Consider the following 18,349-nt stretch of genomic DNA (forward strand, 5'->3'; position numbering starts at 1 on the left):
GGCGCTCGTGGAGTGCAGTGAGCTTCTTTAGCCAGTAGGTGTGGATCCTGTCAGGGCCCGGTGCTGTCCTGTTTTTCATACCTGAGACTCTTTCTTGGATGTCTGCCGCTGTGATGGTGATTGGATTCTGTTCAGGGAGGTTGCTGTGGTCCTCTCTCAGAGCCACCAGCCACTGTCCATCGCTGTTGTGTGATGCCTCCCTCTCCCATATACTTTTCCAGTACTGTTCAGTTTCCAGCCTTGGTGGGTCTGCTCTGCTGTTATTACCCTGCCATTGAGCATACACTTTCGCAGGTTGAGTTGCGAACAGCCGGTTTATTCTTCTGGCTTCATTATCTCTCGTGTACCTCTTTAGGCATCTGGCCAAGGCTTGCAGCCTTTGTTTGGCAGTCTCGAGTGCTTCAGGTATGAAAATTGTATAAAATCGTTGTCGGACAAATTACTATATTTTATCATTAGATCATCATAACATAACTCTTTATCCATATAGTAAAGTAAAAAATAAATAATGTTGACCACACACAGTAGAACACACATCTTGTACTTGTTTTACAGAATGTTGCATGTTCAACAATTTATATTAAGAAATACAGAAAATGATTCTATAAAATGTAGGGGGGTTCCCAAAACTGTCAAAGAATGAGCCCATACCCTGCTTATTAATATAAATAGCGACCCAATGCCGACCACTCAAGTAAGAGGGATCTGTATTTATCACTAGCATAGCAGGTCTCTTTTTAATAACTGTTTTAGGAAGTTGATCGCTGGCAAATACCCCTAGAAAGAGGCTTTGTTTTACCAACTTATCAAGAATTTCCGACAATACTGTTGAATTCATATTACAGTCATTTAAATTTATAAAGTCAATGAGAACTTGACGTCTTGAGAATATCTCAATTACAGAATCAAATGTAGCATAAATAACAGCATTTATTGTTCACTGAAGAGGATTTCTAAAATGAGCCTCTAATCTGACATTACTATTTTTTTATGAGATGTGAGCCTTCGTCAGACAAACAAAACAAACTATATTCTCTACAAAATTCGTCACAGGTTATGGATACAGCATTGTTTTTAAGATACTTTCCAGTTGTTGAATATGATTGATGGTATTTTCTAATGGCGTTACTCCTAGCAAAATTAGGTTAAAAAGGCTTTTTGGGTATTGCTGTCCATCAACATAAACATAAAAACTATCAGTTACTAAATGTAAAACTACCTGTAAACACTTTGATCTACAAATCCAACGACAATAATTTTTGGTATTTGACCCAAGAATATATTTTCTTGATTACAAACCCGAGTGCCTGTGCTAACATTTTTGAGACTGACTCTGTCGATAGGGTATTTCACATTACTGTGCATTAGAGCCATGGCATGAGCTAGTTCAACAGCAGGAGATACTGTGACCTTCTTTACAAACAGGCTTGCTGACATAATATTAACTAGAAAGTCATCTACAGGGTTGCGCATTAAACAAAATTAGTTTTTAGCTCTTATAAATTTGATCTTAAGATCAACACCATTTATCATTAACTTGTCCTGAAAAAACAAATCAGAATGTAAAGGAGCAATTAACTCTTTTATCTAAAACATCTTTAAACGCTGCTGAGACACGTCTACCAAATTTATTTTGCAAGCACCGAACCCATGAGTATTTTTAAAACAAGTCTATATGTATGTATATGTTAATAAATAACCCCCATCGTTTCCTGAAGGATAAGCTGACATCCACTAGATCTAGCTGGAACTGCCAGTCTATAGTATTCACTAACACTATTTCTCTTAAAATGCACTGGAGCTGTTTTGTGAAGAGTATAAGCATCTTGTTTTAAGAGCCAGTTATCTATATCAAAGTCTGCACAGCGAATACCTGTACTGTCAAATAGAGTGTTATTAAATTTTTGTGCAATTTCCAACAACTTCCATGACCATATATGGGTTTTTTCTACTGGTGGTAGGGGGCCTTGGGAGCCAAATGGCTCCTTCATCCAACACACACACACACACGTACGCAGGTGCACATGGAAAAAGGTGTCTTATTTTCTTCTTTAACTTTTTTAATTTCCTTTTACACTTTGTCTGAATGATGTATAAAGTAATTTAGGAAGGAAACACAAACATGAAGGTTGTTGCCTCCTCGGATATTTTCCCGTTCTGAGCTGTACTCTGATGAAGCCGAACTGTCAGTTTCTGTTCTAAGGTTGCAGATTCAGTGCCATTCAACACCGCCATCCTGCAGTCTGTATGATAGTATGAGGTAATTGTGATATTTATGTCACCATCTACGTGAGTCCTTTGTGATTCTTTGCGCCCTCAAGAGAATGTTCTGTTGCAATTTGTCAAGCAGGGAACAGGGAACACACGGGAATAGGAGCCAAAAGCAGACTAGGAGGCAGAGCAGGTGCAGATAAATGATTTATTAAATAAAAGGGCTTACATGTGTTGTCAGTGGTTGAAATCAGAAAGGCAGTCCAACAGAAGCAAAAAAGTCCAAGGGGTTAAGCAACAATCCAAAATTTTCAAAAGCAAGGTCCAAAACAGAGTAAATCCAACAAACTGGGAAACAAAGGCCAGAACGCTTGACAAGTAGACAATGACAAACTGACCAAGAACAAAGGAAGCACACAGACTTAAATACACTCAGGTGAAGGGAGATAACGAGACAAAGGTGAAACTGATCGGGGCGGAGCAAACGAAGACAGGCAGTAAAACTACCAGACACATGAGGGGAAAAGAGCATTTCAAAATAAAACAGGAAATAACTACACTACAAGCCTCATCTAAACCTGACCTCTGTTACCTAAAACTCATTACCTGCCTGTTTTTGAGCCTTGCCAGATCTTTTTGGAATTTGGATTTTCTGCCTGCCTCTTTGGAATTGTTTGCCTGTTTGGACTGCCAAAGGTTTTGACCCTTGCCTGCCTCATGTTTCTGTAAGCTTTTGTACCTTTATCTAGTCAATAAGTCCCTGAACTTTATCAGTCTGCTTGTTTTATCTGCATTTGGGCCCCATCCTTGTTGCCTGTATTCACTGGTTGTGACACAAACAGGAGTCCTTACCAGACCGTAGGCTGTACTCCTCTTTCTTTCCTCCGTGACATCAGCAACATAGGCGAAGATGACCGAGAAGGTGACAGAGAAAGCTCCAGACATGGAGATCATGGCAAAATACCACCTGCGGGACGAGCAGGTGTGAGGAAAAACTTAACAGTTTCAGGCAGACAGTGTTTTTTAGTATTTTGAATGTAAAAAAGAATTTGTACTTCTGTAACTGTCCTGTGAATGACTTAAAGCTCCAAATGAGGATTGACTTTTCTGATGCATATTGGAGGACCCAGCTAGTAGTTAATCTAAAGCTTGATCAATTAGCTCATAATAATCACTGTACAAAGTCAAACAATGTGGAAAATATGATGGAAATATGGCATCTATGTTTATTTCATGTATTAATCAGAGGAAGATTACAGTCTCATCGCGCCACACAGATCTGATGTTTTAGTCTGCCTCCATTTTTCGTCTCTTTAGTGGAGCAGAAGATTGAGTGATGTTTAAGTCCCATGCTTCATGTACATCATGATATTTGTTACGTCTGCTTCCATTGCACTTTTTTTTATTCAATACACCAACTTTTCCACCTCAGCCATGTAAAAACTTTTTTGAGGTACTTTGACCTTTTTTCGAATTTCCAAAAAATACATGGTTTTCCCATGTGGAAGAACTTGACTGGCCTGCACAAAGCCCTAACCTCAACCCCATCTAACACCTTTGGGATGAACTGAAACACCAACGGTGAGCCAGGCCTTCTCATCTAACATCAAGTTTTCAACCTCATTAATGCTCTTGTGGCTGTATGGGAGCAAATCTTTACAGCCAGGTTCTGACATGTGAAGGAGAGCCTTCCCAAGAGTGGAGGCTGATCAAGTATCATATATGGCTGTAATATTCAATGTAATATTTTGGCCATATAGTGTGCATGTTGAAAAAGGTCCGCTTCATTGAAACTGGAATCACTCTGATGTCACAGTTTATGGCCACAACATAACCCAGGTGACTCGCCACTCAACTGTACTGGTATGACATTAACAACAGTGAGTCCTACCAGGGGCTGAGCCTCATCAGAGGGATCGGGGCGCAGGTGAAGAAAACGGTGACCAACAGGAAGGACCGTCTGCCCCACACATCCGACAATGCACCAATCAGAGGAGCAGACATGAATGACAGCAGACCCTTGACAAGAAGAGTCAGAGTCAGTGACATCATAAACAACCCTTGCTAATGGAAGCGAAACAGTGAAATATATTTTTGTTGTTTTGTCTTATATTAAACAAGATTCCACATTGATTAATCTTTTAAACATAAGTAAGATAAGTTTACTAGTCATAGTTAGTACCTCTCAGCCTTTGAAAAGCCTGACCCATGCTAGGGACTAATGTTAATGTCTCTTTTAAAATGTATCAATATCTGTAGTATGAGTCTCAAAACTGAAGTGTTAAAGTTCTTACCTTCACGCCCTGAATGAGTCCGTTCATCAGGAATGTGTGCTGGGGAAATGTTTCATGTAAAACCTACAAAGAGAGGCACAACACCAACATTTATAAAACCTACACAGATTTCAGTTTCAGCAAAAAAATTGTTTGTGGAGCAAGATCCAAACTATATCGGTGTTTGAAGAGCAACTTAACACGATGTTTTAGCTTGAGCACATCCCCTTCAATTATTCAAAAATACATTTAAATCCAGCGTGAACCTGCCACCACCCCCTGTGGTTACCCCATGCTCCAGCAACTGTGTTAGTCCCCGTCTACACTGGACATATTTCAGTTATCGGTCTCAGTTTTAATCAGTAGCTCTCTACAGTGTAACAGCAAATGTCCTCGCACGTAACTGCGACCCGACTCTTGATGTCTTGAGTTCATTTCAAATTAAAACTCCATACTAAAAAAGGTACCTATGTAACTACAGTTCAATGTATTCTGGATCACTGCCAGAGATGGTATGTAATACCTGGATTTCTATGGAAGTTTTTATTGGACTTTAATAGTTGTAACCCACAGAAGAAAACAAATTTGTACCATGATCCACAAATATCTCACTATCCTCAAATACGTATTTTTTTTATTTGTGTTGTGTATGTTGTGTATACATATTTTAATTTTCCATAGAAATTTTATGTTTTATGTAAAGTCATATTTATGCATTTGTGGATCCATTTGTACATGTATAATGGGTTTTGCACATTTGTGGATCGTTTCCTTTCGGTTTATGGGCCACAAGACATTTGTGACTTTGTAGATTCTTGTGAAATTCGTACAGCAACAGATCTGAAGAAAAAAAAAAAAAAATCCACAAATGTGAAGTGCAGTTACTAGCTACACCAGCAGGTGGCGATGTTCCTTCACGTGAGCTGATGGAACTACAGTCTATACTGGAAGAAGGCTAAAACAAGTCTACCTAGCATCTGCATCCTTACAACAGGAGACAAGGAGAAGGACAGCAGCCTGGCTTCAAGGGACTTGCGAAAGCCAAAGTGGAGCATCTTTATTTAACCCAACGGTCGTGATTCAGGATTGGGTTCATCATTGTCATCTCCAGATGAGTGCTGTGCTTGCTTACAGGCGTTACCTACAGTATGCCAAGTTAGTGTTAGCTGTGGTAGTTGTGTACAAGCTAGCTCACATTAGTCCATTTATCTCAGGTACAGAGAGACTTTGTCTGCGTGGCATGAATAGCAGCAATAGATACTGACAACTGTCAACTTGCATGGCCAATGTTACAACTGGTATCTGTGGGCCTGGGGAGGGTCGCTAGTCAGAATGAAGCGTTAGCTACTCTGTTTTGGCAAGGTTGCAGCACTGTGTAATGCTTGGACATAGTATAGGACAATTCACACAACAGGAATTACCATCAAGTCAAATGTTCTGGTTCCATAGTGATGTAATCAGAAGTAGGACAGTTGGCCTGATCAATGCAAAATTATCCTAGTTACAGTAATTTAAACGTTAAATAAGTAAATAATGTCTCTGGTGTGTTTCTGCTACATGATTAAGGGATGATGTGACTTCTGAATTTTCTCTGCGAAATCACTGACCCTTTCATCTTTTTCTTTCTCCCCGTCTTCTCAGCAGCACTTTGGACTTGTTTCTCCTGACCAATCACAGGACTCCAAGCCACCATCAACACCGCATTCTGTGTTTGTAGTTGACAGTCTTGCATGAACAAAGCATAATCAAAAATGATCATTAATTACTACTTAAGTTGTACAGTATACATTTATTTTTTATATATGTTACACTTTCCTTTCAGTTGTTAAGGAAAGCTTTGTAAAAGTATATGTAAGCATAGCAAGCAGGGAACAGGGAAAGGACAGCCGAGGCAGACAGGATGATTTCAATGATATGCAGCTCACAGGCAGGCAGACAGGTACAGGTCCAGGTAACAAGCAGCTCAAAGCAAAATCCAACATTGCAACTGGGCAGCAGTGAGGACAAGGAGCTGGCTGGAGTACGCCTGTACCTGACAGACATAGTGGCAAGGCAGAGGTTTTGTTGTCTGCCATGAAGACTGGAAAACTGGCTGATACTACGAAGACCTCCCGAGCCAGGTGTGTGACCAGGTACGGGTTTGGGGCTGTAGCCGGCTCAGGACCTGCAGGCTGCAAGCTCACAAACCCAAGCCTAACCAACTGGAGGAGTGCAGGCTCGTTGCTGGCAGACCAGAGGCTAGCCAGCTGGAGGTTAGCAGGCAGGGATGAAGGCTGAAGGCTTGCATGCTGGGATGCAGGCCGAGGTGCAGGCTGAGAGCTAGCATGCTGGAGGCTGGTAGACTGAGGGCTGCAGGTTGAAGGCTTGCTGGCTGAGAAACAGGCTGAATATCAGGGGTATTAAAGTCTTTTGCCCACTCAGGCAACGAACTCCTCAGCCAGTGCTTAACGGACACCTCCCTGTGTGCCATATTCAGAGCTGCCTGTCTGTACTCAGTACAAGGGGCCTTCCTCCAATAGTCTTTGGAGGTGCATGAGGGTAAGAACCAGGTTTAATAGCTCATCTGAAATTGGTTCTGCTGGGTCCATTGCTGGTCGTTTCATACTAACACGTTAAGTGCCAAAACAGCACAACAGGGAAAACGTGGGATTGGACCCAATTGCAGACAGAGGCAGAGCTTGGTGAAATTCAGTTATTTAATGAGGAATTAAGGATTACATGGATGGTCAGGCAGGTAAAGATCAAAACCAGGAAAGTCAGTCCAAACTCATCATAACAAATCCGTTATGGAGTAGGCAGAAAATCCAAGAATAAATCAAGAAAACAATCCAAAACAAAGGGAAAATGGCTGGAACGTAGGCACACAAACAAAGACAAACTGACAAGGAGGGAGTGAAACCACACAGACTAAATACTCAGGTGAGGGGAGCTAACAAGACACAGGCAATAAAACTATTGCACTTTTTGTTCACTCTTTGGTATTAACATAATACACTTGTAATGAATACATTAATTTGCAACTCAAATACTAGCCTACTGCATATTGAATTTTTAAGTGCAAATAAATACTACTTGATTAAAATTCACTTTAAGTTTATTCAAATAGTGTACTTAATAGTGTATCACAATAAAGTCGGAAAGTCGACGCCAAGCTGCTCAAAGAATGACACCGATGTGCAAATGGATGTGGCGTATTCAGGTCTGTCCTGTGTGCGGGTGTGTATCACCACCTGCTGGCGTAGTTACTAACTACACCTCACATTTGTGATTTTTTTCTACAGATCTGCTGCTATATAAATTGGACAAAAATCCACTAACAAATAGGAGGAAAGTCACAAATGTCTGACAAGAAGCGATCAACAAATGTACAAAACCCATTTCACGAGTACACACGGATCCAAAAATGCGTAAATATGATTTTACATGTATTTGTTGTGGTGAAACTATTCACATTTGTAAAACCTATAACATTTTTATGTCAAATTAAAATACGTTTTTACAGAGTAAGTCATGTGTATTTGCAAATCACTGTATTTTTGTGGATATGACTTTACACAACACAAATAATTTAAAAAAAAATTGTTTGTGGATAGTGAGATATTTGTGGATAATGGTACACATTTGTGGATTGTCTTCTGTGGGTTATGCTAACTATTAAAGTCCAATAAAAACAGATTCCCACTGTCTGTAGCAGTCAGGAAAAATAAAAAAGAACTCTCCACATTACAGAGAGTTGATTTCTGTTTTTATATGTCTTGATATAGGGGCGTGGCCCAGACCAGAGTGAACGTGACATTGCATTGTACAACAGGGTGCCGAGTACAGGCAACGTCACAACGTCACAGATTTTCACTGTTTTGTTTTGTTTTCTTTCTCTGGAAAAAGGCAAAGAACTGCTGTTGCAATGAACACTATAGACTGGGATCAGAATCAATTACTATATTAAAGTGACTGTACATATAATTTTCCAAACACTTGAACACTTGCAGAAGAACTTTGTCTAAGAAACCAAACAATGGTTAAATCAGGATTCAGGGATAAACAAAACTAATATCTGACTAAACATTCAGTGTCAACTTTCAGTACTTGACAGATTTACGTCCTTTCTGCCACAGACACAGTCAGAACTCAGAAAGTACTGATGTTCATATTCACACATTATTTAAGCAAAATGCAGACAGAATACTTTCGAAACTGATCTGGAGAATAGGACTTTGATGCCGTCACAGTGAGGTGTTGAGTATTACAGTTTTCCTTCATTGGTTTGGCTCATTTCTTGAAACAGAAATTACATTCTCAAAACTACATGGACAAACCTCTAAACCACTTGGCAATTGTTCACAACAGAATTAAATTTCTCATTCATTTTGCAAATTGCAAATGTCTAAGTACATGTCTCAATGTCTCAGTACATCTTTGCGAATGATTAAGTACAGGTAGCCTACATTTAGCACAATTTCCAAGTGAATAGATCTTGTTGATCTAAACTGATTGTCGATTCTCAGTCTAATAATTGTTTGCTCCAAAACGTGTCAGCGTCATTTCATTGTATAAGTCATCACATGCACAATAGTTTGTTCAATTGTCAAAATTACTCAAGAACATAATACCATGAATACCATATATGAATCCTTGGAACATTTGATAAATTATTACAGCAATTGACAGTGAGGTGAAACTAGAACTTGACTAATGAAGGAGGAGTTTCACACATCTCAGATGACCAATCAAACAGTATGTTTACCTGACAGGTGCTGTCAGTGACTGTGAATGCTGCAGTACAGTTTCTGAACATGGAGGCACCTGGCCAAGTAAATGAACAAGGGCAGCTACCTGCTCGAGGAAGAGGAAGAGGAAGGAGAAGAGGAGGAGGAGTAAGGGTGCGTGGTGGTGGAATAGGGGGAAGAGGCAGAGGGGGACGAAGACACCATGCTGTCCCGGATGAAATTCGGGCCACAGTTATAGACCATGTCATCAACCATGGCCTCACAATGGCGGAGGCAGGTCGTCGAGTGCAGCCTAATGTGCCTCGCTCTACAGTCTCCTCCATCATCCAAACCTTTCGCAGGGAAAACAGGTATGTTGTCAATGATGGAATTATATGTTGTATAGGACAGTGAGAGACTGTGCATAGACCAAGAAATATATTTATTTACACATTTACCTATTCCTATTATGATACTAAAAATGACTAGAAAAACATTGGAGAAAATAAACTATTCCATATTGATGATACAGTTTACAGTAGTATTCCAGTCACTGTGCAGTGATGCATTAGAATTGTGGTAAAGTTACTGTAAGTAAAACAACAATAGAATTGCATAGGTAACTCATTCTATAAGGAATACATAAGGTATATATTACGAATGAAGTGTCCTTTGAATTCTATGTCTAGGACAACCTTGCATAGGTGGAAGAAGAAAACTTCTTAGTGAACAACAAGAACAAGAGATCTGTACCATGGTGATGGCAAATAATGCCATCACATTGAGAGAGATCTGAGCTGCAATCCTACAAGACAATGCCATATTCCAAAATGTCAACTCTATAAGCATCTCCACAATAGACCGGATATTGAAAAAGCATGAGATGACAATGAAGCAAATTTACAGGGTACCATTTGAGAGGAACTCTGATAGAGTGAAAGAGTTGCGGTACCAGTATGTACAAGTAAGTCGGTTACTGGTTGTCCATCATTATAACCTTTTTACAATTAAGCAGTGGTTCCCAAACTTTTTCGGCTCCAGTACCCACTTTACCTGATTTGTGTATCTAGGTAATCCAGGTATGATAGTACTTGACTTATCTGACTTCAACATTTTGCCTAAAAACGGCAGCTTACTGTATGATGCAATTATCATTATAATCCTTATTTTGAAGAATATAACATACAATAAGAAAAAGGTGCCTCCCATGTAAATCTATCTAATACTGTGGGTTTTACTGTAACATTTCAGTAAGTCTATTCATTGATGATTTTCCCTCTCCCCTTTCAGTCAAATACCCCCTGTAGTAGCGCTGCATAGGGGTAAAAGTACCCCAGGTTTGGAACCACTGGAGTAGTGGCCAGTAGTATATTGAACTTGTGGAAAACATAGAACATTCCTGTGTAATTGTCTGTAACTGTAGTGTATGACGCTTCTGTATGACTGATTTGATGTTTTCTTTTTTTACACCATTGTAGAGAATAATGACATTGGAAGGAAACGAGACCCCTCACATCCTCGTGTTTGTGGATGAAGCTGGCTTCAACCTGGCAAGGGCCGAAGACGTGGCCGTAATATTATTGGCCACCAGGCCACGGTGGATGTTCCAGGCCAGCGAGGGGGCAATATAACCATGTGTGCTGCCATATCTGAGAATGGTGTGGCCACTCACATCCCCAGTCTTGGCCCATACAATACACAGAAGCTCCTCATCTTCTTGGAACGCCTTCATTTTGATTTGGTCCCTGAAAATGAGAGAGGTCTCATAGGGCCTCAATTACCACAATATGTTATTGTATGGGACAATGTGAATTTCCACCGTGGCCCGCTCATCAGGGCCTGGTTCACGACTCATCCAAGGATGGTCATGGTTTTCCTACCACCTTACTCTCCTTTCCTCAATCCTATTGAGGAGTTTTTCTCCGCTTGGAGGTAGAGAGTGTATGAGCGTAGGGCTCAAGATCAGAGGTCCCTGCTCCATGCAATGGATGCAGCGTGTAACGATATTACAGGTGATAACTATAGGGGATGGTTGAGACATGCACGTCGTTTCTTCCCACGTTGCATCGCAAGGGAGAATATACACTGTGATGTGGACGAGAATCTGTGGCCAGACGGACAGCAGCGTGTGGATGGCCAGGAGGGTGAGGACGGTGGCCAGGAGAGGGAGGGTGAGGACAGCGACCAGTAAAGAACCTTTCTTTACAGCACTGTAGGCTGCATATAATTTTCATTGTCTTTTGTTTGTGTGTTTATATTACAGTATATTATGCTGTATACATTTTCTTTTTACTTTTTTCTTGTGTGAATAAAAATGGTTACAATTTCCTTGGCAGTATGGGTGCAATGTGTGATGTCAAACCTTGGAGGCTACTCTTACCCTAAAATCATATTTCTTTTTTTCAGTTTTATTTACACCATTGTATTCTGTTAGCTAGATAAAAAAAACAGTACAGTAACCATTGTGCCATAGTGACAAAACATCTAAACATTTTGACTTGCAGTGCTTACACTGACGAAGCCTTTTGGGGGCACTGACTGTTTAAATGTGAAGGAAATTTAGTTTTGACACATGAGTAAAATGTTTTAGGAGAGGTATGAGCTTTTGCAGGTAAACCATGGTGTTGTGCCGAACCATCCACATTATTTTGACAAAAGCACCAAGACTGTTGAGAATGTCCGGTCTGTTTTGAGAAATGAGCCAAAGCAATTGAGAAGGATCTTTGCCATTTCTGTGGCACTGACTCTTTATATGGAAAAGGAATTTAGTTTTGAACCATGAGTGAACAGTTTTGGTAAAGATATGAGCTTTTCCAAGTGAGCTATAGTGTTGTGCTGAACTGTAAGACTGTTTTGCCAAATTATCTTAGAGTTTTGAGAATGTAATTTCTGTTTCAAAAAATGAGCCAAACCAATGGAGAAAAACTGTAATAACACTGCTGACATGACGTGACGAAATCTAGATTTTTTCATGAATCTAGTCATCTAGTGCGTGGCCTTCTCCACATGGGAGCTGATCCCTCTGTATGAACCCAATCAGCTGCTCAGATGTTGATGCAAACATGTGACCACCATCTTCCCACCACCACAGTGTTACTCACAGTGAGCATGGGCGTGGTGAGTAATCCCCAGGCGAAGAACTCCAGGAAGATCACCACCACTGCATGATACACACTGGGCCTGCCGATACCCTGTTGGAGCTGAAAGACACAATCACACACACACATTTTACAATCACAATTACATTTTAATGTGATTCTATAATTAAAGGGGCACTCCACCAATTTTACATATCAAGATCAGTTTATCATCTTGGTTAGAAAATCTATGCCTTCTGTGGCTCTGGATGTAGACCAAGAAGTCTGCAAAAATAACCCTGATGACATCACTATGACGTCGTCAGGGTTACCTCGGCTTGGGCTTAGGATAACAAAAGGCTTATGTTACAAACTGAGCCACAACCTCAGTTTGTAATATAGTAGTTTGTAATATAAAATTTAAAAGACGTGGTTGTTCCCATCAGCGAGTCTAAGAAAGATGGTATCAAATTGCAATATTGGAATATAGGATCCAGTATTTTTGGAGGTTGGCCCCTTCTACGGACTAAATGTCAGGATATCTTGGCCTCTGCTGCACAGGTTTTGTCTCTTACGGGTCCAGCATTAGTGCAATACTAAATCACTAAATTATCTCTTTAACTACAAGTTTTGGCTCATATCCTCCCAGCTGTTTTACCTAGCAGCATGAGTTTGTCATCGTTTCTCAACCAACCTATCACAGTCTGTCTCTCTGACCCTCTTCTTGCCATTTTCCATCCATCCACCAGATGCCCTCCATTCCCCATCACCTGACTGCTCCATCCATCTTCACACCTGTTCCCACTTCCCTCATCTGCTCTGCAGTTGCCTGACCTTCCCCACACACCTCCTCACCTGCATCTCATTCTCTCATCAGTCACTCACTATATATACCGGCTCAGATCATTTGTTCCTCTGTCAGAGTGTCCTAGTTGCTTTGTGCTTTTATGTTCATCTGTTGTCTGTATGTTTACCTGGTCCTGTACCTACCAGTAAGCTATTTCATTAATAAAACACTGAAGTCATCGTGCTGACTCTGTTTATGATCCTTCCTCAAACACACTGAAAGGTCATAGAATCATTCAAATCATTGGGATGCTTCCTCTGGGGGCAGGAATATCCACATCAAGTTACATCAAAATTTGGCAAAAGTTGGACAGACTTGACGTTGGCCCTCACAATTAGCGAGGCAAAAATGTGGTATTTTTTGAAAAACAGCCGTACAACTTTCCCTAAATAAAATAAATACAGTCCAGTCCTACATGCAGAAGGAAACTAGTGATCTCAGAAATGTTTACCTCATATTATTACTGTATATACATATTATACAATTATTCACTTACCTGTGTATTACATAGCTGTACATACTGTTTTTATAGATTCATTATAGTTATACTCAGTGCTTGTATTATGAAGTCAAATGGGGCACCTTACCATGCCAATATTACGTGCAACATACATTGGCCGTATGGCGGGGAAGTTGCATTAATTGACGCCTGTAGCACACACTGAATGTGTCACACAGAAAATAAGTAGTCAAGGTACAATAGCTGGAATTTGCTGCTCCAGTGAGTGAATGTGATAAAATTAGTTTTTCTGGAGAGTTGACACATGTCAATGCTGGGAAATAGGACAGTGGTGTATCCTGATGAGCTGACACGTGTCAACATATGTGATGCTCTTGAGACATCGGTGTACAGTTTCTACAAAACTAAAGCTGGATTTAGGGCACAAACACGGTCCACGCAAGTACGCAGACGCTTCTAGCTACGCATGATCGATTTCACACGTTGTTGCGTTCTGGAGTGTGTCACCTGAAAATCTTAATGCAACACAAGTGGAAGCTGCAGTCTATAGCATGAACCAACAAGAGAAAGCTGACTCCATCTGATTGGATTTACTTCCGCTCAAGACAATCATGGCTGACTAGTTCAACGCAGCTCTAGCTGAAAATGTCCCTTTGTCACCTCTTCATTCAGACAGGAATGCAATTGAAAATGTAATGGAAACGCTCTGATTAGCTCTATACCCTTCAGGACTGACATTTGTTACCTCCACCAGTGCATAAGAGAGCACGTTGACTATGTTCACCAGGGTCGCGCGTTCGTACCAGCTGAACCTGGCGTATATCCGCTGGGCTGACTGCCTTTTTTTTTTTTTATTCACTTGTATATTCTGCTGTCAACCCAGCTGATGTGAGTGGATATTGATCAGTGACGGTGGCAAATCACCATAGTGTAGCACTTTGCTTCATGTTTGGCTGGTCTTCAGTGGCTTTACTGATATTACTGTATCTACCAACTGAAGAACACAGCACAAGCCCATTTACCAACAGTTGCTCTCGTGCCTTTTACTCAAATCAGAAATGCATTATATTTGAATGGGGTGTATCTATAAAAATACAAAATAGTGCATATACTGTATATATAACACAGCTACAAGTGAGTGGGCAAATACACAAATACCCTATATGCCACACTATATGAGGGTACGTTTGTGTCTTTATTATGCAATCAAAAAATAGATTTGAGAAAACTATTGACACTGCAATCAAAATGTTTTATTGGAAGTAAAATCCCTCCATGACCCATCTGTGTTGTCCCTTGGGGAAAAAACTAAAAAGCCTCAGACCGCAGCTGCTAATATCCTCGGCGCTGCGTGGCTTATCTGAGCTTTTACTGGTTGACTCTAGGTTTTGACCTGTGCCGCGAGGTTCACCACTGGCCATGTCAAACACCCAGATGCCCCAGTATTCCCCAAACTTCCTGTGGATGGTGCCAAATTTTCCACTGTCAAGTACTCAAAACCTTTGCTTAAGTAAAAGTAGAAATACCATAGTCTAACAATACTCAAGTAAAAGTCCTGAATTCAAAATGTAGTTATTAAAAGTACAGAAGCATTATCAGAAAAATTTACTTGAAGTATCAAAAGTAAAACTCAATATGCAGAATGGCACCTTTTAAAAATGTTATTTTATTATAGAATATTATATTATTCTGTTTTTAATCACTAACAAATATATGTAAGAATATTTTAATGTTGTAGTTCATCAATGTGGAGCCAGGTTTAGATACTTTGTATACTGGGTAGATTAGTAGCACAGTACTGTATCATATCATATCAGCATATCATGTTTTTTGATGAGAAAAGTAACTATAAGTGTCAAATAAATTCAGTGGAATAAAAAGTACAATATATGCCTCTGAAATGTAGTGGGGTAGAAGTATAAAGCAGCATTAAATGGAAATACTTGAGTAAAGTACAAGTATGTCAAAACTGTACTTAAGTACCTGAGTAAATGTACTTAGTTACATTCCACCACTGTCTAAAGGATCATTCATTAGTGGCTACAACATTTAACAATAACACATTCATACTCTATGCAACAGGTATGTGGCCTTTCAAATCAAGTGGTTCCTGAAAGTTGGTCATCAAGTAGCAGTTGGTCCAAAGCTGGTTGACTGTCCTGGACAAAGTTAGAGGAAGAGTGTTGTCCCAGATATGATACTCTTTCACTCTTCTGAGTGTCACTACACATTCCTATACTTACTGTATAAAAGTAATTTAGGTTGGTGGGCCAAAAATCGGCACAAGAAAATGCGAATGAACGCTTTGTTTCCATCCACTACCTTAATGTGAACAAAGTAGAAAACATCATGGAAATGTAACATTTCTGTTTGTTTCATGTGTTAATGTGATTAAGGTTACAGTCTCCTCCTCGCTCCACACAGATGTGACAGGTCACAGGTCTGCCGCTATTATTAAAAATCGAAAATGCGCATAAAAACAGGTGGATGGAACCCAAACAGATCAGCTAGCAAGACACCTAAGAAAAGGAAATAACTAATGTTAACCTGGCTAGAGGCTAATAAAATAATACAGCACGTCACAAATATAGAATTAACTAACGTTAGATCGTTGAACCTAAATAGTCCTGTTAACTAGTAGCTACATACACAACGTGTACAGGGTACTAGGCAGCCTGGGCACGTAACGGTAGTGACTAGCTTATTGAGCTAAGGTAGCAGCCACAGGCTGACAAAATATGTAGTTTTGTTTTTAAAGACCATTACAATATCACAGATCGTTAAACAAAAGCAATTGATGTGCACCAGTTAAAACATAACATTCTTGCTATCACTAAGACGGAAGTTATGTATAAACATACCTGTGCACTGATTTTCTGTCTTCTCTCTGCTCCCGCTCCATCTTCTTCATGAAACTCAGTCTGTTGTCTGCTAACAGTGAATGTTGCCAAGCTCTCACTCTATTTGAGGCTGGCCAATAGGGACGTGTCTTACATCTTTCAGCATAGGTCCCACCCACGAGAGTCAGCCAACAGCAAGCAAAGCTTTTCGTTTCAAATGCAAAGTTTTCGGTTTCAAAAGCAAAACTTTTGCTTTTTCATTAATCAATTTTAAATCACAAATTAATTTTACTTCCAATAAAAAATTTTTTTGATTGCAGTGTAGTTGCAAGTCAGTGGCAGCTGAGGCTGTTGGAAATGCCACTGCTAGCTGCCACTGCCACTACAGTGATGTTGCTAGGTGCGTCCTGCATCTCTAACGCATTAAAATCCGGAAGGACACAGTTAACTCACTATCAACGCGTCCAGGGGACGCACCCTATTTTTTCCCTGACAATGCTACATTGTGAACAACAAATACGTGTTGAAACCATATAAATAAACTAAAGAAACCTCACTGTCAAAAAACTTGGTGTAATTTATTATCAGGCTGCAGCCTCTCACCTACTCTGTGTCGGCTAAGCACACACACACACACAAACACACACACGGAATGCCGTCAGATCAGACAGGCAGCGGTTACTCGAGTTGACGACAACGCGTGTTCCTGTAAGTAAGTGCAATAAAACCCTAGCGAGTAAAAAGACAATATTTTATCAATACACCTGTTCAACAAGCATAAATATGTAAACATGCAGAATGCAATATTTTAATCTGCTCTGTCCGTAGTCTGATCCACTCGCGCTATGTTTACACATGCAAAGCGTGCTAGCTCGGCTAATAGCGAATTGTTACAAACAAGCTAAAACAAAAGTTGTCTGTATGTAGAATAACTGCTTAGCTTGGTTTGCCATGCATCTTAAAATTTGGCAAATTCTTGTAAACTTACTGCTAGCTGAGACAAACCAGCCCCTCCTCTCTCTACCGGTGGTAACTTACCTGCAGTGAATCACAGCAGCAGCAGAGGGAGGAGAACAGAGGACAGGAGGAAGCACTGATACTGACTACTGATGTCTGAGTTCTTCATTCTTTCTAAACTTCACTCAGTACTTTGATGTCAGGAATACGATTTATTTTATTGACATTTTAGATTTGTTTTCAGTGAAATATTATTGCGTTTATATAGTGACTTTGCTGTTGTAAACATTGCTGTTGCTGCTCTAGAAACATTTAGTTATATTTAGAATCAGAATCAGAAATACTTTATTGATCCCCGAGGGGAAACTCTTGTTACAGCTGCTCACTATCACGTCAATGCACACAGGAATAGAAGTACTAAGCAAATGAAAATATAATACACTATAATACAGGTAAGATAAATTAAGTACAAAGTGCATATAAGTATAGTATAGTATACAAGCTAAAATAAGTGTAAGTACCAAAGTGGATTTAGAGGTTGATAAGTATGTATGGTATAATAATACAATGTAATAATATAAGTAATAAGTAATAGTGCAATAATGAGTACTGTCAAGTTAAGTGTAGCTTATTAAGATTATTATGAGACAGTGAATATTGCACAGCAGTAATAGAAGTATGAATAAATATCAATAAATAGGGAATTTTAAACTGAATATAGTATATTACACATTAGTATTAAAAAGAGAATATTGCACAATTATTTCAAGTATTGCAGTGATGTTAATGGTCCAATGTCCATTTTAGTGACTTACGGTCATATAGACTAACACTTAGAGGGAGGAGTTAAAGAGTTTGATGGCCACAAGCAGGAATGACTTCCTGTGGCGCTCTGTGGTGCTTTTTGGGGGGGATGAGTCTTCCGCTGAAGGTACTCCTTTGTTTGACCAGCACGTCATGGAGTGGGTGGGAGACACT

At 39.9% G+C, this 18,349-nt stretch overlaps 1 protein-coding gene across 2 annotated transcripts in view; it reads right to left on the reverse strand.

Annotated features, from left to right (window-relative positions):
- Positions 1–18,349, reverse strand: part of LOC122865220 (hippocampus abundant transcript 1 protein-like) — a 45,675-nt gene that overhangs the window by 16,336 nt on the left and 10,990 nt on the right. The window contains exons 2-6 of one of the 2 annotated variants that reach the window (XM_044173339.1): positions 12,292–12,390; positions 6,092–6,209; positions 4,506–4,568; positions 4,103–4,230; positions 3,064–3,178 (exon numbers count right to left, since the gene is read on the reverse strand). In XM_044173339.1, coding sequence (XP_044029274.1) covers positions 3,064–3,178; positions 4,103–4,230; positions 4,506–4,532 — 270 coding nt within the window. In that variant the 5' untranslated portion in view covers positions 4,533–4,568; positions 6,092–6,209; positions 12,292–12,390. The remainder of the gene's footprint in view (positions 1–3,063; positions 3,179–4,102; positions 4,231–4,505; positions 4,569–6,091; positions 6,210–12,291; positions 12,391–18,349) is intronic. The other variant, XM_044173338.1, reaches the window with a different exon arrangement.

The sequence above is a fragment of the Siniperca chuatsi genome, linkage group LG18 (genome assembly GCF_020085105.1).
Source record: "Siniperca chuatsi isolate FFG_IHB_CAS linkage group LG18, ASM2008510v1, whole genome shotgun sequence".
Classification (NCBI taxonomy): Eukaryota; Metazoa; Chordata; class Actinopteri; order Centrarchiformes; family Sinipercidae; genus Siniperca; species Siniperca chuatsi.